The 23,354-nt window shown below is 35.0% G+C and overlaps 1 protein-coding gene across 3 annotated transcripts in view; it reads left to right on the top strand.

Annotated features, from left to right (window-relative positions):
* Positions 1-23,354, top strand: part of LOC127946327 (sodium channel protein type 4 subunit alpha) — a 144,433-nt gene that overhangs the window by 86,243 nt on the left and 34,836 nt on the right. For all 3 annotated transcript variants that reach the window (XM_052542828.1, XM_052542827.1, XM_052542826.1), the window contains one exon: positions 12,121-12,570. In XM_052542828.1, the coding sequence (XP_052398788.1) occupies positions 12,121-12,570 (450 nt within the window). The remainder of the gene's footprint in view (positions 1-12,120; positions 12,571-23,354) is intronic.

Below are 23,354 nucleotides of genomic sequence, written 5' to 3'. Positions count from 1 at the left end.
ACTCCTCTGATATTTAGTCCTGATTACAACGGCTCCCGCAGGTCTTCTTATTCTTGTATGTCATTCTTGAGACTGAAGCTCAGTGAGTGTTGGAGAAACCTTATATCGGAGAGTTAACTTCATGTCTGTCACAGTGAGCAGCTAGTGTTTGCTGTGAGCGTTCGTCAGCATCATCCTGTCCTTTTAGGGAGAAAACTCTTGTTCGATGGCTGATCGCATGAGCCGCCTGTGATTGTCACCTCCAGATAAGAGTGTGTAACGGGATCTGGGGCTTCAGCTCTCTTCAGCTGTGTGTGTGTGTGTGTGTGTGTGGATTCTCCTGAATGCTTCTGGTTAATTCCACAGTTTGGCTGCCGGCAGTTAAACATCTCATGGGTGTAAAATGGGATTCTGGGTCTGGCTTTTCGATTTTGTTTGGAAATTTTACATTATTATCAGAGATGAAAGAGTAACATTTTGTTTGCATGTACATTTATAAATTTGAATGTAAACAGACAACGTTTTTGTTTTTTGTCATTTTTACTTTATATATGTTCACTGTGGCTTAATTTACTCTCAAACAGTTTAGTTCATCTTATGTAATCAAATGAAAATGTAACTATTTATTTATTTAGATTTATTTATTTTACATAGTTTACCATTGAAATTAAGACTGGTTGATGGATAAAAAAAATTATATTGTTAATAAATTGTAGTAGTAGTAGTACAATATTTACAATAGTAATATATTTCTGTCATAATTTCTTCAAGTTAGACCAAACTTTTATTTTGGCGAGGTGTAGTGAAGAACTTGAACTTTCTGTGTGTTCAAAATACATTGTATTATTATTATTATTATTATTATTATTATTATTATTATTATTATTATTATTATTATTATTATTATTATTATTATTATTCATTTGAGAATTATATTTTATTGTGCAGCAGTAATTTATTTCTAATATCATTTTTTCAAGTTAAATTGAACTTTTATTTTGACGGGTTGTAGTGAAGATCTTGCCGTTTTTCTGTGTATTTGATGATGGTTTTTATCAAATAAATTGGTGAAATACTAATACTGTGACTCTCTTAAATACTTTAATCGTATGAATTTTTGTTATGTATTTTGTTTACGCCATGAAGTTTTGCTGCTGATATGGTTAAAAATAATTTTATTATTTATTTATTTAGCAGACACTTTTGTCCGAGAGAATTGTTAAAGTAAAGCGCCTGAGGAAAACACTCTGTTAGCTTAGAGTCGAAGCGTCTTTCCCAAAAACAAAGTAATTAGGTGTATTTCATGTTCCAAAACAGAAAACACAAATATTATATCGAAATAACTTTGATAAAATTAAGTTTAGATTTTTTTTCGGCTGTCGTTACATCTGCCAAAAGCACAGCTGATTCCCTTCGGGGTCAAAGGTGATTCAGGATCACTGTGACCCCTGCTGAACATCTGCTACTGTAGACTGGAATTAATTGAAAAACAACAAGACAACAATTGGGGGGTGTTTTGGGAATGTGAGTCAAGATTGATTTTGTTTACTTTCACATATTTTTGTAAGAAGAATCTCTTTTATTTAAATTTCCAGATTTATTTTAGTAATATATAAATAAAATAGTCTGTAGAGAAGTCATGATCAGACTGAAGCGTTCAGATTTATACCATACTATTATACTATAACATATTATACCATTTAAAAAGTTTTGGGGTTGGTAAGATTTTTTAAATGTTTTTAAATAGTCTCTTCTGCTCACCAAAGCTGACTTAAAAAAAAAAAAATACAGTAAATTTTTTATATAATATTATAATTGAAAATAGATGTTTTTTTATGTGAATATATTATACAATTTAAATTATTTCTGTGATGCTCCGCTGTATTTTCAGCATCATTCCTCCAGTCTTCAGTGTCACATGATCTTCAGAAATCAGAATAATATGATGATTTACTGCTCAAGAAAAATTTCTGATTATTATCAGTGTTGAACACAGTTGGGCTGCACTTGTGGAAACTGTTATACATTTTATATTCCAGGATTCACAGATGAATCGAAAGTTCAAAAGAACGACATTTATTTGAAATAAAAAATATATATTTTAATATTATTAATGCTACTTTTGATCAGTTTAATTCATCCTTGCTGAATGAAAGTAATAACACATGTAAGTCATGTCATATAATTCATGTTTGTGTATTGTTTCTGCTCTTTGTGTTTACCAACCGTTGACTGATGGACACATTTGCCACCTGTTGTTTCGTCAAAGCTAGCGTATGATGCTCAGCTGTCTGAGGTAATGCTGTATTTTAGCCTGTGGTTGTTGTGTTGGGTCAGTGTGGGTGCGCATCTGTGTCTCTCGTCGAGGCATGTGATACACACAGCACCTCAGATACCTGCAGAACGAGCTCACAGATCCTCCATGTTACAGTCGTTCTCTCATTGTGTATTTTAAGTGTAAGTGGGCAGGTGTAGTGGTGAGAAAGACCCAGCTAATCATCCTCACTTAGACACCTTAGCTAATGAAGTGTAACGCCGAAACAGTGTCCCGAGGGACATGTCATAATGTTCTCTTTTGTTGGACAACAGGTTTAGTAACGCTTCTCATTGCAAGGGAAGATGTTCGGAGTGTGTTGCTTTTCAATTGAATTTCATGGAGGGGGGGGGGGGGGGGTGTGTTTTCATCTCAGCACGAAAGTTCACCGGCACACAAACAGAGCCAATTCCGAGGAAAATAAATCATAGAAACTATTTAAACGCAAAACCACAAAAACAACAAAAATTCACTATTGCGTCTTGAACCGTGGATATCGTTTCCGAAACGGTTTAATATTATATTAAGAATTGTAACATCCCCAGTTGATAGAGTGTGCTGGGTGGTTTCTAGAAGCTTGCTAAAATGTTCCTATGGGGTTGCACAATTTCAAGCTTTTATTGTCATTGCATCAGAATGCGATAAAATTTTGAGGTGCTACAATATGATAACCACATACACATAGACCACAATAACATAATCAAAGTCGTATGTACCTCCGTGTTCCAGGTGCTCCAGAGCTTCATGGAGTGCTGTAGCAATGGATTCCTCTGTACACCTGTTGGCACTATAAGCAAATTGGTAGCGGTCAAAAGTGCGAGGGAGGCTGGGTTTAATGTGACTCAAAACCAGTCTCTCTAGACACTTTGCAACAACAGATGTAAGTGCAACTGGTCTGTAGTCATTTAAATTGCCTGCAGCAGGCTTCTTAGGGACGGGAATGATAATGGCTGATTTAGGGCAGGCTAGTATTATGGCTTGTGACAGGGACCCATTAAAAATGCCTGTAAAGACAGCTGTAGTCACAGGCCGTAAGTACCTTTCCAAGCACTCCATCAGGGCCTGCAGTCTTTCTTGGATTTATTGACCTGAACACCTGTCTCACCTCATATTCCTGTACAGTCAGTGTCTGGGTGCCTGTATCAGGAAGGGATGTATGTTGAACTGGAGAATTCATTTCAAAGCGAGCAAAGAAACTGTTCAGTTCCTTTGCCAGTGATGCACTGCTGTTACAGCCAGTGGTGGCATTGCCCCTTGATGTCTGTAATATGATGTACTCCCTGCCAAACCCACTTGTGTTATTGGCAATAAAATGTTCCTATATCTTCCTCTTGTAGGCCAGCTTAGCATTTTGATGCCTCTTTTTAGGTTACACTGTAAAGAGCCCTGTCACCTGATTTGAAGGCCATATCAGGGGCTCTGAGGGGAGTATAGACTTCTGACGTCATCCAGGGTTTCTGGTTCGGAAAAACCCGAATGTACTTCTCCTCAATGTCAATACAGCTGGCAATGTAGAACAGAAGAGTTTGTGTATATTCTGCTACATATTGGTGTTTAAATAAGTCCCATTTAGTCCTAGAAAAACAGTCTGGTAGTAGGAATAGTGCTCCCTCAGGAGAGGTTTTGATGGTTTTAGTAGATGGATTCATCCGTTTCCTGAGGGGAGAATAGGCTTGGACAAGGAGCAGTGAGACATGGTCAGATAGACCCAGATGCAGTAGAGCCACAGCTCTATAGCCATGCTTGATATTAGAATACACACAATAAAGTGTGTTACTTGGTACATTTTACATGTTGTGAAAATTTTGGAAGGACATGTTAAGGTGTTCTGGGAGGTTACATTTGAGCAATCGTAGCAGTTAGGTTTGCTTAACCCCATAATATGTCATTTATCTGGCAGATTGTGCTGTGCTGGTATTTTATCAGAAGCTCCTCCTGTGTTAAAACTCAATGGCGTCATTAGCTTTCATGGGCTCTTAATGTTTTGTGGAGTGCATTATTTTATTAGCGAGGCCTCGAGAGGCCCTGAAGAGTGTTATTGCTCTGACTGTATGGAGCTCCAGATAAACCGGAGGAGCATCAATCATGAGGCTCCGCCCTCTATTATAATGGGCTCAGATGCAGCAGCTTCTGCAGACGGCTGAGGGGCGAGTGGGACGTGTTCTCGAGGACCACTTCAGGGTTCCAGAGCCACACCGCTGTGACTTACTGCTAATGAATGTAAATGATTAGTGCTCTTAATTGAAGGGGAGGTCTTCGTGGAGACAGAATTATAAAATTATGTATTGATGTCATTCTGTTTTGTCATTCTTTCCATCCATCTATCCTCCAATCTGTCCATCCCTCCATCCATCCATCCACCGTTCTGTCCACCCCTCCATCCATCCATCAGTCCATCTATCCTCCATTCTGTCCATCCCTCCATCCATCCATCCATCCACCGTTCTGTCCACCCCTCCTTCCATCCATCCATCAGTCCATCCATTAATTCACTGTTCTGTCCATCCCTCCATCCATCCATCAATCCATCCATTCATTCACTGTTATGTCCATCCATCCATCCATGCATTCATCTATCCACCATTCTGTCCATCCCTCCATCCATCCATCAATGCATCCATTAATTTACCGTTCTGTCCATCCCTCCATCTATCCATCTACCCACCATTCTGTCCATCCATCCATCAGTCCATCCATTCATTTACCGTTCTGTCCATCCCTCCATCTATCCATCTATCCACCATTCTGTCCACCCATCCATCCATCCATCCATCCACCATTCTGTCCATCCATCCATCAATCCATCCATTTATTCACTGTTCTGTCCATCCATCCATCCATCCATCCATCCATCCATTAATTCACCGTTCTGTCCATCCATTATCCATCTATTGTTTTGTCTATCATTCTATCTATCCATCCATCTATCCATTTGGTCATTCTGTTCTTCTATCTATCTATCTATCTATCTATCTATCTATCTATCTATCTATCTATCTATCTATCTATCTATCTATCTATCTATCTATCTATCTATCTATCTATTCATCAAATCCTCATCCATGTGCTCAGGTCAAATATTTCACCGTATTAAGACATAAAAGCTTTAAAGCCTCTTCAGTCTGAACTGTAATCGTAGCAAATTCTTCCAGAAAAACTTGAGTCACAGTTCCATGAATTCAAATAACCTGTTTATTTCAGGATAATTACAGGATGAGTCAGTGCAGGTGATGGGGAGTGTGTGTGTGTGTGTGTGTTAGGCTCCACCCCCTGCTGCTCTCACACACCTCATGTATCCTCCTCATCCTCAGGTGAGCTCCACCTGCCACATCAGAAGCACAACAAACCAGCACGGCTTCCTCTGCCCTTTAAACCTGACGGCACTCGCCACGCTTAACTGCGTCCAGAGACCACAGCTTATTATTTCCTTGTCCTGAGGTGTTGGGAATATAATGTTAGTGTTTGTGCAGTCACAAGTACAGTATGCATTGGAAATGCAAAATGGGAAAATGTATTTAAGTAGCAGAATTAGTCCAAAAGTCACATCAAATAAACCCACAAACCAGCCCAATTAGGTAAATTTCAGCATGAAACGGGATCAAATACATCACGCTTGTTTTTTTTAAACCCTCTGAACTGGACACGAAGCCCCTGGTGTCGTGACGGTGCTGGGGATTCAAGGCCAGCTGATAGAGCGTCTCATATTGAAATGCCACGTTGGTGGCCGAGCCGTGATTTATTCCTCTGTGGGTCCTTGGCTTTGCTGCAGAGAGGGAATATGAGCATACAGCAGTTTATTGTGGCTCAGGTGAGGTGGTGAGAGATGTGCTGGGACTTTAGTGAGTGATATTCACTTACACTGAATATCACTGAGACTTGAAGGTGCAGGGTTACTACTTTTGTTAAGGAAAATAAAATATAAAATAAATTAAATTCATTAGTGACATTCAAGAACTAAAATTATTAACTGGAAGATTTAAAAAAAAAAATGAACTAAAATGTAAAATAAATAAACCTAAAAAAAAGTAAAATCTAAAATGTATATATTATAAAAAATAATATATTATTGTAAAAATGTAAAAAAAAAGAAAAAAAGAAAAGAAAAGAAAATACAACTTAAATTTAAATAAAACTAAAACTGAAAAAAAAAAAAAAAAAAAAACGTAATTCGATTTTATAAATAATAATAAAAACCACACTGGATGTTATGACCAGCGTCCTCCTTCTTTAACATCGCTGAAGTGACCAACGGGAACCTCCTAAAATCTCTGAATCTCTCTGGATCAGGCTCTCATGCTGTTTCTGTCACAGCAGATTCTGTGACCCAAATAGAATTACACAATTCACCTCAAATGCTGACATTTAACAAATGCTTTTGTTTTTGATTCTGATGTTAAGTGGAGTTTGTGTTCTGACTGCTGCCCGTCTCAGTTTACTTCTTCTGCCATGCAACTGGATCCATTCATTTATTATTTGTTTATTTTATTTTGTTTATTTAGTTTTTACTTTTTTCTTTGGATTTATTTAAGTTGAGTTATATATATATATAACTTTAAACTTTAATATATATATATATTGAGAAATATTTTAGTGAGACTCTTAGTTTTTGTAGTTTTGCCTGCTTCAATACTTCTCTTGTCGTGCAGTTGGTTGGTTGGTTGGTTGGTTGATTGGTTGGTTGGTTGATTGGTTGGTTGGTTGATTGTTTGGTTGATTTGGTTGGTTGGTTGATTGGTTGGTTGGTTCGTTGATTAGTTTGGTTGGTTGATTGGTTGGTTGGTTGGTTGGTTGGTTGGTTGGTTGGTTGGTTGATTGGTTGGTTGGTTGGTTGGTTGGTTGATTGGTTGGTTGGTTGATTGGTTGGTTGGTTGGTTGATTGGTTGGTTGATTTGGTTGGTTGGTTGATTGGTTGGTTGGTTCGTTGATTGGTTGGTTGGTTGATTGGTTGGTTGGTTGGTTGGTTGATTGGTTGATTGGTTGGTTGATTGGTTGATTGGTTGGTTGGTTGGTTGGTTGGTTGGTTGGTTAATTGGTTGGTTGGTTGGTTGATTGGTTGGTTGGTTGATTTGTTGATTGGTTGGTTGGTTGGTTGGTTGGTTGATTGGTTGGTTGGTTGGTTGGTTGGTTGGTTGGTTGATTGGTTGGTTGGTTGGTTGGTTGATTGGTTGGTTGGTTGGTTGGTTGGTTGGTTGGTTGGTTGGTTGGTTGATTGGTTGGTTGGTTGGTTGGTTGATTGGTTGGTTGATTTGGTTGGTTGGTTGATTGGTTGGTTGGTTGGTTGGTTGATTGATTGATTGCAAAGCTCCAGTATTGACCAGCACTTTTTGAGTTCACTGAAGCTTTTAATTTAACTGAATTATGGAAGGTTTATTGCTCGTTGTGTGCTTCTTAAAAACCAAACATCATGTTTCTCTTCTGTTTGTGACCCAATAGCACACATCTGTTTCCTAGAAACTTCTCAAATAGGTTTTAAAGCTTCAATTTTTCTGAAATATGCCTTGAGAAATATTTGAGTTCATACTGAGATCTCTTCTGATTGCCGGCTTTGGTTTTCATGGAGCTCTCAACTCAACTGTCCCAAATTTGTTCATATTAAGATATTTTGACTTGATTGCAGGTTTTGGTTTTGAACTCTCAATTTTGTCTCTCCCTAAACCCTGTAAGAGACACACGTGAGATTATTGGGTGTATCGTGAGAAACATCAGAGACAGTTTCCATTTACCCTCTGTTTAACTTCGTGGTGGAGAAGCATTTGAGTCATCCCGGAGATCTCCTGTTTCTCTCCTGATCTTACGTGAATAGATGATGCTGCTCTGTGTCCTGAGACATTAAATGCTTGAGCGTCTCTGTGCTGTTATACTGAATGACCCAATGGGCCTTTAGCCATCGCCTGAGGCTCAAAATAGCTGCTACTGTTAGTAACCATCAGTGTTTTACATTAGAAAATCTGTGTGTCTTTTGCCATCATTTGGCACTTTTAGTCTTTTAAACAGTTCTAGATGAATAAGAAATTATCTGTTTGGATTTTCCAAATATTTTGGCCAAGAATCTTCCACTTAAACATGAAGAGAGTGTTTGGCTGACAAACAGTGTTGTCATGTAGCATACAGATGTGGATTTATCTGAAAGAGGTTATTATAGCATCATTGTGATACTATTATAGTTTTCATCGGGGTTATAACTGAAAATAAAACCATAAAAAGGCTAACCATAAAACCATTAAAAAATGTTTTAACTGAAATAAAAGAATAAAGAGAGAGGGAGAGAAAACTTATTTCAGATAGATGCCATATAGAATATAATTTCACATAGAATATAAGGATATAAAAAAATCAACATAAAAAAATTTTAAAAGAAAAGAAAGCAAAATAACCCTGTTTTTATTAAGATTTTCTGTTAGTTCTGGAATTTTAGTCAAAGTTGTAGTGATTTTTTTGGCGTTTTTATTATTTTAGTTTTTATTCATTTTATTTCAGATTTAGTTTAGTTAAACTGATTGAAAATGATTGCTTTGGAAGCTAGTTGTAATAAAATAAAGTAAAGTAAATTCTTCTTTTTTTTACTTTATATTCATCAAAGAATCATGAAAAATAATGGTTTCCACAAAAATATTGAGCAGCACAACTGTGTTCAACATTGATAATAATCAGAAATGTTTCTTGAGCAGTAAATCATCATATTATTCTGATTTCTGAAGATCATGTGACACTGAAGACTGGAGGAATGATGCTGAAAATACAGCGGAGCATCACAGAAATACATTACACTTTAACACAGATTCACACAGAAAACAGTTATTTTAAATAGTAATAATATTTCACATTTCCAGCCTTAGTGAACAGAAGAGATCTTCCCAACCACAAACTTTCAGTATACAGTATTTTGACAGTCCGGTGTGTGTGTGTGTGTGTGTGTGTGTGTGTGTGTGTGTGTGTGTGTGTAAACACGGCCAGATTAAAGGTGATCTGATAGTAGAGTTTCCTAATGCAGACATCACTGGAACTGTCAAGCTTAAATGCAGTACTTCAGTGTGAAGCACGATGCACAAAATCAGTGAAACCCCACGCACTCTTTGCAAGCAGCAATTTAGCGATATGTCATGTTTACAAGAGCTGATGCTAATTTAGTCTCTAATTAACCTTTGAGTGGTGCAGCGCTGCCGTCGCTCTGATATTCCTGACTCTGAAGCGAGGTTTGCACCAAGCCGATCTCAGGAACAGTGCCATGCTGACTCGCCTTCATGCAGGTGACCGAAACAGTGTGCTGCTATGGCAACAGTTTTGGCCCACAGACAGCCAATGGGGCAGCTGCATGCTCTGAATCAGACAGTTTTCACATGGGGATGCTGTTTTTGTTGGTATGACATTGTGATTTAGTTTAATCAGTCATGGGTTTTAGTGTTGACTGTGAATGTTTACTGTAGCTCAACCTCTTGCTTATGCAAATGAACAGATCCTCTCTGGATGCATTTTATTTCATGCATTTAAAATATTAGACATTTGTGTTATTTCTTATTTTGCATTGATGGTATACATTGCTATTTTTACTTTGTGCAATCAAATACTAATCATTTACATTATTTCTTCAGTGTATGACTTAGATTGCATTGGAGATATTTTTTTATTTCATGCATTCGCATACTAGACATTTACATTATTTCTTACATTCGCATTGAGGATACTTAAAAAAAATGTATATCATTCTAACATCAGATTTTTTTATTATTTCTTACATTGCATTGAAGATATATATTTTTTATGTTTTATTAATGTATTAAAATACTAGATTTTTATATTTCTTACATTGCATTAAAGATAGTTTTAAAAAATATTAATGCATTAAAATACTGAATTTTTATATTATTTCTTACATTGCATTGAAGATATTTTTTATTTTACTTAATGCATTTAAATACTAGACTTTTGCATTATTTCTTACATTGCACTGACGATATATATTTTTTTAATAAATGTATTAAAATACTAGATTTTTTAATTTCTTACATTGCATTGAAGATAGTTAAAAAAAATATATTAATGCATTCAAATACTGGATTTTAATATTATTTCTTACATTGCATTGAAGATATTTTTTTATTTTACTTAATGCATTTAAATACTAGACTTTTACATTATTTCTTACATTGCACTGATAGATGTACGCTATGTCTCTGTCATTTCTATTTACGAAGGGTCTTCATGATGTTGCATAATCTGGATATATTGTAAAGTGTTTATTTTGCTTCAGAAAAATGACATTTCTATGAAATCTGTGAATGAAGCATGCTGTTAGCGTTGTTTCGAGAGACAGCTCACACGTGTAATTGGGGATCCTCGGGGAAGGGGATTCCAAGCGTCAGACTTTTAATCATGTTGATTGGCTTCTTTCATTCATGCACTGCAGCCGAACAATTATTGGCAGGAAATTGCAGCTCCTCATGACGCTGGAGTTGATTATGAGAGCAACGGCACTCGGAGTGCATCTAATCGAACACACACACACACACACACACACACACACTGCCCTCTCGGAGCGTGTAGGTGGTGGATGTGACATTTAAACCAGTTACACATCTCACCTGCTGTTTACAGGCCTCACAGTGACAAAACAGCCCTGTGTCACGGGACATGAGACCTTTACACAAGAACTCCGTCCTGACTCGGATATGAAATGTGATGTTTATTTTGAACAGCTATAGGAGTCGCAGTAGAATAGAAGAATAAAGTCATGGTGCTGTGCTTTAAGGACTTGTTAGAGGACATCTCTACCGCGCTCTCTCTTCTGTGCCACACAACAGATGTGATGCTGATCATTCTTCACACAATGCTGTCAGATTCATGAAAGCATCACAAATGATCATTTATAGAAGAGTTTTATGTTTTGTGGAGCATGACCGACTCTGCTTACTGTAAACATTCATTGCATTGCAACTGTTCTTGAAGTGGCTTTTTTCACATGATGATGATGATGAAAGTATTTTGGGTTACGAGCATTGGTTAAAAATTAAGATGTAAACTAAAATTATATTTCTTGTTTCATATATACTTATGAACAAGGTTCCCATTGTATAAGATCATTTTAAAAGTTTGATTTCTGGACATAGAAAGGAATTTTAATTTTAATTTTAATTTTAATTTTAATTTTAATTTTAATTTTAATTTTTAATTTTAATTTTAATTTTAATAAAAGTTCACATTTCAACTTATTAACTTATTAACTTATTAAATCTCAAACATTTTTGTTGGTTACATATTGTTTTTTGTGAGTTGAAAGTGATTTAAAAAAACAGTACATTCAGATATTAGAATTACAGAATTTAATTATTTATAATTGTTTTATTTTATTATTTTAATATTTAATATTTTATATTACATAATATATTTTATATTAAATAATAAAAACAAAAACATTTATTAAAAAAATATTCAACCTCCAAAATATTTTAGCTAGTAGAAATTACTATTTGTGAATAAATAAATAAATAAATAAACAATTACAGAAATTCATTGGTAGTCAAACATGTAAACCGTGAAGAATATTCAGTAATTGGAATTATGAAATGTAATTATTTATAATATAATTTCTTTAAATATTTTAATATATTTACAACTCTACATTCTGTAAATAAAAAGTTAGAAAAATCAGCAAAATAGTTATTATAGCAGAAGCTTTGTTATAAATCAGAAATATCTTCAAAAAGCTTGAACATGGCTGGTTTATAGTGTATAGATTCTAACTGAAAAGAGCTGCTGGTTGGAGTGGATTCGGAGAGATTGTGTCTGTTTCAGATTGACTCTTCTGAATGTGGTGCATCTTCTCTCTTCAGGTTTTGAACCTCTTCTTGGCGTTGCTCTTGAGCTCCTTCAGCGCAGACAACCTCTCTTCTCCGGACGACGACGGTGAAATGAACAACCTGCAGATCGCCATCGCTCGCATCCAGCGTGGGATGCTGTGGCTCCGGCAGGCGCTCTGCGACTTCTTCAACGGGAACTTCAAGCGTCGCCGGCAGAAGGCCAAGGAGGCCAAAGCCATGCTGAAGCTGAAGAGACTGAGCCAGCAGACGCACTGGGCCGAGGGCAACGGGACGGCCGTCATCGAGCGCGCCACGGAGGACGACAGCTACATGACCAACCCCAACCTCACCATCAGCGTCCCCATCGCTCCCGGAGAGTCCGACCTGGAGTTCCCCGAGGAAGATGATGACGAGGAGGAGGAGGAGGAGGAGGAAGATGAGGCCAGCGAAGGCTCAGAGGAGGAACAAGAGGAAACCAAACGAGTGAGTCAAACAAAACTCACCAGGGTTATTAGAGTTAACTCAATCTAAAGCCATTAGAAAACATTCCGTTAACTGAGAAATATATAGACATACACATATACATATACTTATACTTATACTTATACTTATACATGCACATATACATATACATACACATATACATATACATATACATATACATATACATATACATATACTTATACTTATACATGCACATATACATATACACATATACATATACATATACATATATACATATACACATATACATATACATATACATATGCATATACATATGCATATACATATATACATATACATAAATATATATACATATACTTGCATAGACTAGTCGAGTAGTCAAGTGATCAACTACTTCATTGGCGCTGTCGGAAACAATCGACTACTCCAGCATGCATTAACCATACGACGTGAATTTTAGGATTACAATATTGCGTGTAGTCTATGACCTTATCTGTGTGTTGCATGTAAAATTAAAATATGTAAATAGGGGTGTGCCTGAAGCCAAATTCCTTATTCCGAATGGCATGGATAATGGCTTCAAATATGAATAACGGGAAAGGAATAATTCTGCCTGAATACTCGGCTGAAGCTGGCACAGTCCGGATTTTGCAAGATAACAGTTAAGCCAGGGGATCAGCGCAATATTATACACAGACCTCTAAAGTTACGAGTGTGAAGTGAATCAATGTAAACTTAATGAGTGAAAAGAGCGCAAATCAAACACCGCACTGCTGTTGTCTCTCCATGCATCTGTCAGAAATCAGAGCTTGGCAAGGATAATATCACTATTTTCTACTTGCTCTACATGTTTGCATCTTTATCTTTTGCTGGTTTGCGTGGCACAAGCACATTTGTTTAGTGAAGTTCAATAAACATTAAGACTTGCTTTAAGAGTTAATGTAATGAACATGTGCACATTTAATTGATTCAGTCATGTTCAAATGATCACTAAACGTTTGTCATGACATCTCTCTAAAGCAAAGTCTGAGAGGTGTGGAAAAGTTTTGACCATGTTTATAATGAGAATAATGAGTGAATAATGACACACCATCAGTGAGTGCAGGAATGTGTTGAAGCCATCTACAGTAGATTCAATAATTTTCCTCCACAAAAACATGTAGACCTAGCCTAATCTCTGTGAGTAAAGGTTTTTTTAAATGATAACTAAATATTAATTGAGTCTCAAATGAATAATGTAGACAGATATACGCTAATGTTGGCATTATTCTTTTATTAAATGTCAGCTGCTAGTGACGAAGCAAATCCGGCGGAGCCTTTATCTTAATTTCATTATTGCCAAATACCCATCTTAATTTACATTTTATCTTAATTTAATTTGTTAAATAACACTTTTTTTCATTTTTATTGGTGCGTTGGTCTATTTATAGGCTAAATGAGCCTAGGACTATTTAGAGTGCTGAGATGTTAAGATGTTACAGAGGACTTATTTTATTTCTTTATTCCAACTTCCAAGTGGTCTAGTCTACTTAGTTATGAATAAATTATGTTAAAACTTATAAATGACTCATTATTGACAAAATGCAAAAGAGCTATGCCTACGTGTGTGCGCACATTGGAATAATGTTGGGCTGTAAACAGGTTCGGGCTTTTAAAAAGCTGTCAATCAAAGTGTACTTGTTGGGCTCGGGTCCTGTCTAGCTTATAAGGCCCGATTACAGCTCTAATATACATATACATATACATATACATATACATATTAGGGATGTCAACGATTAATCGATGATCGATTAATTGTCGATAAGAGATGCAATCGATTAAGGCTATCGATGGTCGGTTAACCGATTCAATGTTGGGCTGCGTGCGGCTCATGCGCACTCAACACGTGCGAGCGGCTGTGAGTGACGGTGACGATATATAAAAGCATCATCATTCATTCACAATGTACAAATTAAGCTTTTAATGTGATTTAAACTTTAAAGTACATTAAAATAGAAACAACATAAAAGTTCTTCAACATTAAATGCAATAGAAATGTAGTTACTAATCATTTCATCAGATAACTGTTTTATATCGTGCGCTTTGCAGGGCTGCGGGACACAGTGACAGGACAGGTAGTCTATTCATTCCTACAACTTGTTAATTCATTCCTACGAATTATTAATGTGGCAATTGTCCATGTTTCATTAATTTTGTTCCCTAAATAACCCATGATTTAAGTGAAATAAGGGAACAAATTAATAAATCGAACGAATTCTTAATTCATGAAATCTTTAATTTCCCTTCCCATGTTTACCACAGTAAGAGATGCGAAAACAGTTATTAAAAGCGAAAGATAATAAAATAAACCTGGGAAATTAGAGGGTTAGACTATGAAGATTTAGGAAAAGAAACAATGCCTAAATATACTGAATTTGTGGAAATTCGTGACCAACCGGCAAACCAGAACAAAGCCGCGTAAATGAAGACTATGGGGTCCAAAAGCATGGTCGCGATCTAACATTTTCCAGTTAACCTATTATTCCTCTAATAAACAAAGCTTTTATACCACACTTGTCATAATCAGATCTTATCATTTCTAAATAAATAATTGCTGGATTCAAAACAGCGATTAATAGGCGCTGTGACCGACACATTCCTGGAGCATTCAGTTTAAATAGACCGTAGTATACCGGTCCACTCTGCTGTTATGACAAGGATGTTTTTGCTCATATGAAGAGGATCATCTTTTCCGTCTATATGCGAATGCGTGTTAAGTACAAGCCTAGTTTACATTATAAATAATAGTTTAACATTCAAATACATTGCGAATATGGAAACATTTCGATTTGTGCCGAATGAGACATGAGCAATAACCTCCAAATAAATCTAGCCAAAGCCGCGCTCGCTCATCCTCGTGTGCACGCATGCACTGTCACGATCTAATGCGCTGTATGCCGGATTTTTAAAAATCTGACATTTTCTAGGACAGAATCCAGCAGGATCAAATTAATGTGAGCAACTGTGTTTTGGTGCAGCAGCGCCGATGTAGTTCACTTAATGTGCAGCGCAGTCACACGCGCTCCACATTTCGGATAATTTTATACAATAATGTCAGTTGAAAACATTGCAATTGTGCTTTAAAATACAACAACGAGCACCACAAAACCATTTAAAGATGTGCGTTCAGCGTTCTCCGTGCGGGATTGGAAACTGTCAACAAAGTAAAATGACCTCAAAAGTATGGCGCGCTCTCTTCATTTTATCAAATGATCATAATCGCATCTATTCATTTTATAATCCTGCTACTAGCATTTTATTCAGACTAAAACCTCTTTAACTCAAGTGAGAAAGCGTTTTGTGTGTGTGTGTGGCTTTTGCACATCCTGTCATACCGCTGACTGCGTGCCTGCAATAGACGCATTTTGCAGTATTATGGTTAACGATTAATCGATTAATTGATCGTTAATTTAAACGACGATCGATCATGGAAATAATCGAAATTTGACATCCCTAATACATATACATATACATATACATATTAGGGCTGTCAAAATTGCTCAAAAATTACGTTCGAATATTCCCTCTAAAAAAAACACGAATATTCGAACATCTGGTTGCGCATGTTGTCAATGACGCGCGTTACGTCAATAACAGGACAAAATAATAAAAAGAGACATAACTAATTGTAATGGTAGTCTATTTAAGTTTAAACATATATGACAACGTATTACCTACACAAAAACAAGGAAATAAATTAAAATGGCCAAGACTGCAGACCTCAAGCTCTCTCACCCTCACATTCTCTGACAAAGAGCTTGTGGCGGGCGATGCAAAGTAACGTTAAGTGTCAAGACGCACTGTTTAGCTGGAGTTCCACACATTATGCCATGCTCATTTGAGTGCACATTTTTGAGATGTGACCTCATGTTGCTATTGGTCGAATGGTATGCTAACTGTATCTTAAATAGCTTGCATACAACTTTATTTCGCGGGTCAACAATTTTACCTCACTTTCTCTGCTGCGGTCGAGTTGGGCTTTTCACTTGCTGGCATCTTCCATAAAGACGTGTCAGCTTTCAGCAGTGATGCTGTGCCAGACAGTGCGACTCCTGTGACCTGTCCCTGAATCCTCAGGAGCGCTAGCACGCCCACTCGCAAAGCAGACAACCATGCCTCTACTACCGCGGGCATTGTTTTCCAAATGTTTTTTTTATTCAATTATTAATTTTCACCTTCGAAATTCTTTTTTTTTTTTTACTATTCGAATACATATTCGAATTTAGAATATTCGTTGACGGTCCTAATACATATACATATACATATACATATACATATAAACATACTTATACATATAAACATACTTATACATATAAATATACATATAAACATACTTATACATATACATATACATATACATATACATATACATATAAACACACTTATACATATACATATACTTATACATATAAACATACTTATACATATACATATACATATACATATACATATAAACATACTTATACATATAAACATACTTATACATATACATATACATATACATATACATATACATATAAACATACTTATACATATAGTTATACACATACATATACATATACATATAAACACACTTATACATATACATATACTTATACATATAAACATACAGTATGGGCATTGTATATATTTATACACATACATATACATATAAACACACTTATACATATACATATACATATAATAATACATGTACATATACATATACTTATACATATACGTATGCATATACATATACATATACATATACTTATACATATACTTATGCATATACATATACTTATACATATACATATACATATACTTATACTTATACTTATACATATACTTATACATATACATATACATATACATATACATATACATATACATATACATATACTTATACATATACTTATGCATATACATATACATATACTTATACATATACGTATGCATATACATATACTTATACATATACATATACTTATACTTATACTTATACATATGCATATACATATACATATACATATACTTATACTTATACATATACATATACATATACTTATACATATACATATACATATACATATACATATACTTATACATATACATATACATATACATATACATATACTTATACATATACTTATGCATATACATATACATATACATATACTTATACATATACTTATACATATACTTATGCATATACATATACATATACTTATACATATACGTATGCATATACATATACTTATACATATACATATACTTATACTTATACATATACATATACTTACACTTATACATATACATATACATATACATATACATATACATATACTTATACATATACATATACATATACATATACATATACATATACATATACATAAACATATACTTATACATATTCTTATTCATATACATATACATATACACTGACAAACAAAATCATAAACAAAAATGTTTATAATAGTTTTAGTTATCACCCTGTTTGGGAGACTATAATCCTAATTCTGCATACTATTGGATTCATATTTGAATGTCTGGCTTATAAATGTGTTTATTAAATGTTAATTAGTTCTTCACTGGACGTTTCTAAAGTTCTGTGTTTAGTTTTTTGAATTGGTTTAGTTTGCGACATTTAGTTGGAAGCAAACATGATATGGTTGGACTCAAGAGTACAGTATAGTTTGCTTTGTTGTAGTTATGTTTGTTTTCATAATTAGCATTTGTGTAAAACAATCAAATGCAGTCTTGCTCTGGTCGGTCAGAGAATCTGTAAAATGGAAAGTGTTGTTTAGTGAGACTGGATCTATATTCTGTTTTAATGTTCATGCGCTCATGAATGTTTGATGTGAGTGATCGCCAGTTTTACTGCATTGAGTGCATTGTTTATGTTTCCTAAACATATTGGGTTTCCTAAACTCTGGTCATGTGTTAAGTGCTGTGAGGTGTTTTAGAGGGCAGCTGAGGTCAGATGAGGTCGAGCGCAGAGAGACTGATAAGAAGTTCTCAGACGAATGGGAATGGCAGAAATGAACGCCCACTCGCAGCGGCTGTTTTCTCCAGAGATGATTTCATTTCAAAAACAGGCATGTCGTGTCCTCATCGGATGGCATGGACAGATTTATTTGTGTTTCATATGTACATGAGAACATATTGAACAGACTGAGTAAAAGGCTTGAGGTTAAACCCACTGAAACACAGCCTGCGGTTCAGTGTGTCTATGTGTATGTATGGGTGCGTGCGTGTGTGTGTGTGAGAGATCAACAGATGCACATGAACTCATTAGTTATTATGAAAGAATCTGATTGAAATACACAGACATATATATGTACAGTATTTGTGCATGTGTGTGTTTATCTATCATCTCTCTCTGTCTGTCTCTCTCTATATATTATTATTAAATTTTTAATTACATTTGTTTATATTTATAACTATTTGTAAATATATATTTTTAATATTTACATATTTATTTAAATGTTTCATATTTTATATAGTATATCCATTTTCAATTATAATATTTCTATTTCATTTGAAAATATTTGTTTTAAATTATTCTAAATATGTAATATTTTATATAGTTCTTAATTTTGTATTTTCAGTTTTTTTTGTTTAAATTTTAGTTTGTCATTTTGTTGTTTTTTACAATTTATTTATATATATATATATATATATATATATATATATATATATATATATATATATATATATATATATATATATATAGTGAATTTTTATTACATATTATAATATTTCATTATTTTTTATTTTATTAATATAATTTTCATCATTTGTATTTTCATTTAAATTCTAGTTTTAATTGTAGAATTTAATGATATGCTACAGGTTAAACTACTATAAATGAGAAATGTTGCTTTTAAAGCTATAGCTGATTTATTATTGTTATTATTTATGTTTTCCAGTTTATTTAACTCTAATAACCCTGGTCCTGTTTGTGGTTAGTCTGACTGCTGAAAACATGCTGAACTCTTTAACAGCGAGGCATTTATTAATCGCTGGATCAATTAGACTTAAAGGCATTCTGAGTGAAAGTGCGTGTGATTTCCATTCCTTGCAGATCTTTATTTTCTAAGTGCTTTTCTCAGGTCCTCACAGACAGTGACCCGTAAGAGACTGGGATCTTCTCTCTGTTAGAAATGAATCTGGGCCGTTGCGTCCGGCTCGGCTTGTAGTCGCACACCTGTGACCAAGGAGTTTCATTTTCGTCTCTTTAATCTTTCACTACACCTGTTCTACCTCATTCTGTCCATCTTTTATCTTCTCGGTCAGCTGTTGTTTTATCTTGCGCCGCACCTGTCCTCTCACACTCGATCTTTCGCTGTCCTTTCTCTCGTATCTCGTGTCATTTTCCCTCCCGGCACAGATCATCCAGGTTTCCCCTTATCACAGACACACTGTAAAGCTTGGTAATAGATCAGAACTTTCTCTCTTTTTTTAATCATCATTTCCACCTCAGAACCGCTTCTATATTTGGTGTCATTAATAGGAAGTGTTCTGCTTTCTTTATAAATACAGATGTATGAGTGACGCAGACTTATATTATACTGTACATTTGCATTTTCTTTTCATAGTTCTGCGCTCCTGCTGTATGACAACTACTGACTCATTTGTGCCTGGTGTTATTTTTAGGAATTTAACAAGGAATTGTATTTTATTTATTTATTAAAATCCATAATACTCATATTTATTTATCTATTAGTTTATTTGTAAATATACTTATATTATTATACATGTATTTGTTTGTTTATATATTATAATTATAAGATTAAAATATTTAGTTTTTTTATTTAATTTTATTTTATAAAAAAATAATTTAATTTAATTTAATTTAATTTAATTTTAGGTATAACAAGCTAATATACATTTATGTATACACATACAAATATTAATCCACGTTTGTTTGTTTGTTTGTTTGTTTATAGACACTAATTCAAAAAGTTAATGATTGATTGACTGATATAATACTAATATACATTTATTAAACTATTTATAGGTATAGTAATATATGTTTATTTTTTTATACTATTTATAACAGTAGTACAAATAATACACCATTTAGTAAATATTAATAAATATACTGATATTTATTTATTTATATTAATGTTCATGCATTTATTTATAGGTAGATGGATGGATTGATTGGTTGAATTATTGTCTGATTTATAGACCAATAATGCTAGTATTTATGTGTGCTTATTTGTTTATTTATGTATTTATTGTGATATTATTAAAATTAAATTTGCAACTCCTCTTACTGACTGATCTGTGTGTGTTTGTGTGTGTGTTATCTTTAAGGGATGTGATGTGTGGTTTAGTGTTTGCTGTGTGTTCGTGCGGTTGGTTTTCGCAGCGCTGTAATGTCAGAGCGTCGCCGCTGGGCTCCGAGTCGACAGGATCACACCTGAATCACTGAACACAGCAGACAGACAAACACAAGCAGACACACATGACCCAACATCACCATCACACACATCACATCAAACCTGAGCGCTCTGCGTTCACCTGACGAAACCTCACGCTCCAAGCTTCTGCCATAATGTTAACCATCACAGAAAACAGGATGTGACACGAATGCTGCTGCTGGAGCTTGATTGGTTATAAACCTGGAACACTATTTTAATTATGCAAGTTTAATCATATCATTGTAATCATATCATTGCAAGTGGTATAATAATAAAAATATGTATTTATTTGTACACATTTATGCATTAATAAACATTATTTTATTATATTATGAAATAAATAAATAAATACATGTTTATTAGTTTTATTATATATATGACTAAAATTAATAAACACATATTTGTTTATTTCATACTAAGATCAATCAATATACTGTAATTTTTTGAATACATACTACTACTAATAAACTTTATTTATGTATTTGTTTTCATATAAAGTGATAAATGTATCTATTTATAGATATGTTAATATTTATTTATGTATTTCAGTTGTAAGTTTATCTATTTAGTTAGATATTTAGTTCTATATTTATAGGTAAACTACTGATAATCCTAATCTTTATTTATTTATTGTTTAGTTAGTCGTTTATTTTTATTTTTTTAAGATATAATAACATTAAAAAAGGCAGACAGACTGACTGACTGATTATTGGTAATACATTTATTTACTTATTTATTTATAGATATACAAATGATAATATAGATTTATTTATTTATTTATTTATTTAGATATATACTAATATTAATATACATTTTATTATTTATTTAATAATATAACAATCCTATGTTTTCCATTGTTTTTGTTATTTAACACACATCCTGATTTAGTATGACACGTTTCACCGTTTCACCGTTTTCTGACCAAAATAAGGTCAAAGCCTAATTATAGCTTGTGTTCCTCAAAAGTTCAGTCTGAAACCCGGTAAACCATATGGCAACGTGTAGAAGTTTGACCTCAGGATCTTGTTTGTGTGCTGCTGTCCATCCGTCCATCTCCATGTCTTCTGTCTCTGAGTGTCTTGGTGTGTATCTGACTCTCAAAGTGTGTCTCAGTGTGTCTCTGTGTCTGTGTCTTTTAGTATCTTAACGTTTTTCTGAATGTCTTGGTGTGTCTCTGTCTCTCTCACTGTGTCTATGTGTGTCTCCGAGTGTCTTGGTGTGTCTCTGTCTCTCTCACTGTGTCTGTGTCTGTTTATTCAGTGTCTTGGTGTGTCTCTGAGTGTCTCTGTGTGTTTCAGTGTGTCTCTGAGTGTCTAGGTTTATATCTGTCTCTGAGTGTGTCTATGTGTGTCTCAATGTGTTTCGGTGTGTGTCTGCTTGTCTCTGAGTGTCTTGGAGTGTATCTGTCTCTCTCAATGTGTATGTGTTTGTCTCTGCATGTCTCTGGGTGTCTTTGTGTGTCCTTGTTTCTTTCAGTTAGTCTCTGTGTTTCTGTGTGTGTCTCTGCATGTCCCAATGTGTCTCTGTGTGTCTATGTCTCGGTATGTCACTGTCTCTCTCGCTGTGTCCGTGTGTGTCTCATGGTGTCTCGGTGTGTGTCTGCTTGTCTCCGAGTGTCTTGGTGTGTCTCTGTCTCTCTCACTGTGTCCATGTCTGTTTATTGAGTGTCTTGGTGTGTCTCTGAATGTCTCTGTGTGTTTCAGTGTGTCTCTGAGTGTCTAGGTTTATATCTGTCTCTGAGTGTGTCTATGTGTGTCTCAATGTGTCTCGGTGTGTGTCTGCGTGTCTCTGAGTGTCTTGGAGTGTCTCTGTCTCTCCCAATGTATGTGTTTGTCTCTGCATGTGTCTGGGTGTCTTTGTGTGTCCTTGTTTCTTTCAGTGAGTCTCTGTGTTTCTCTGTGTGTCTCTGCATGTCCCAATGTGTCTCTGTGTGTCTATGTCTCGGTATGTCTCTGTCTCTCTCACTGTGTCCATGTGTGTCTCATGGTGTCTCGGTGTGTGTCTGAGTGTCTCTGAGTGTCTTGGTGTGTTTCTGTCTCTTTCAGTGTGTCTCTGTGTTTCTGTGAGTCTGTGTCTATGTCTCGTTATGTCTCTGTCTCTCTCACTGTGTCTATGTGTGTCTCTGAGTGTCTCTGCATGTCTCTGAGTGGCTTGGTGTGTCTGTGTGTCTTGTGTCTCACTCAGTGTGTTTCTTCGTGTCTTGGTGTGTCTCTGTCTCTTTCAGAGTGTCTATGTGTGTCTCTTAGTGTCTCCGAGTGTCTTGGTGTGTCTCTGTCTCTTTCAGTGTGTCTCTGTGTATCTGTGAGTCTCAATGTGTCTGTGTGTCTAAGTCTCTGTATGTCTCTGTCT

The sequence above is a fragment of the Carassius gibelio genome, chromosome A24, assembly GCF_023724105.1.
Source record: "Carassius gibelio isolate Cgi1373 ecotype wild population from Czech Republic chromosome A24, carGib1.2-hapl.c, whole genome shotgun sequence".
NCBI classification, from domain to species: Eukaryota; Metazoa; Chordata; class Actinopteri; order Cypriniformes; family Cyprinidae; genus Carassius; species Carassius gibelio.
Note: the sequence above shows the minus strand (reverse complement) of the source record. Positions and strands in the feature narration are given on the sequence as shown.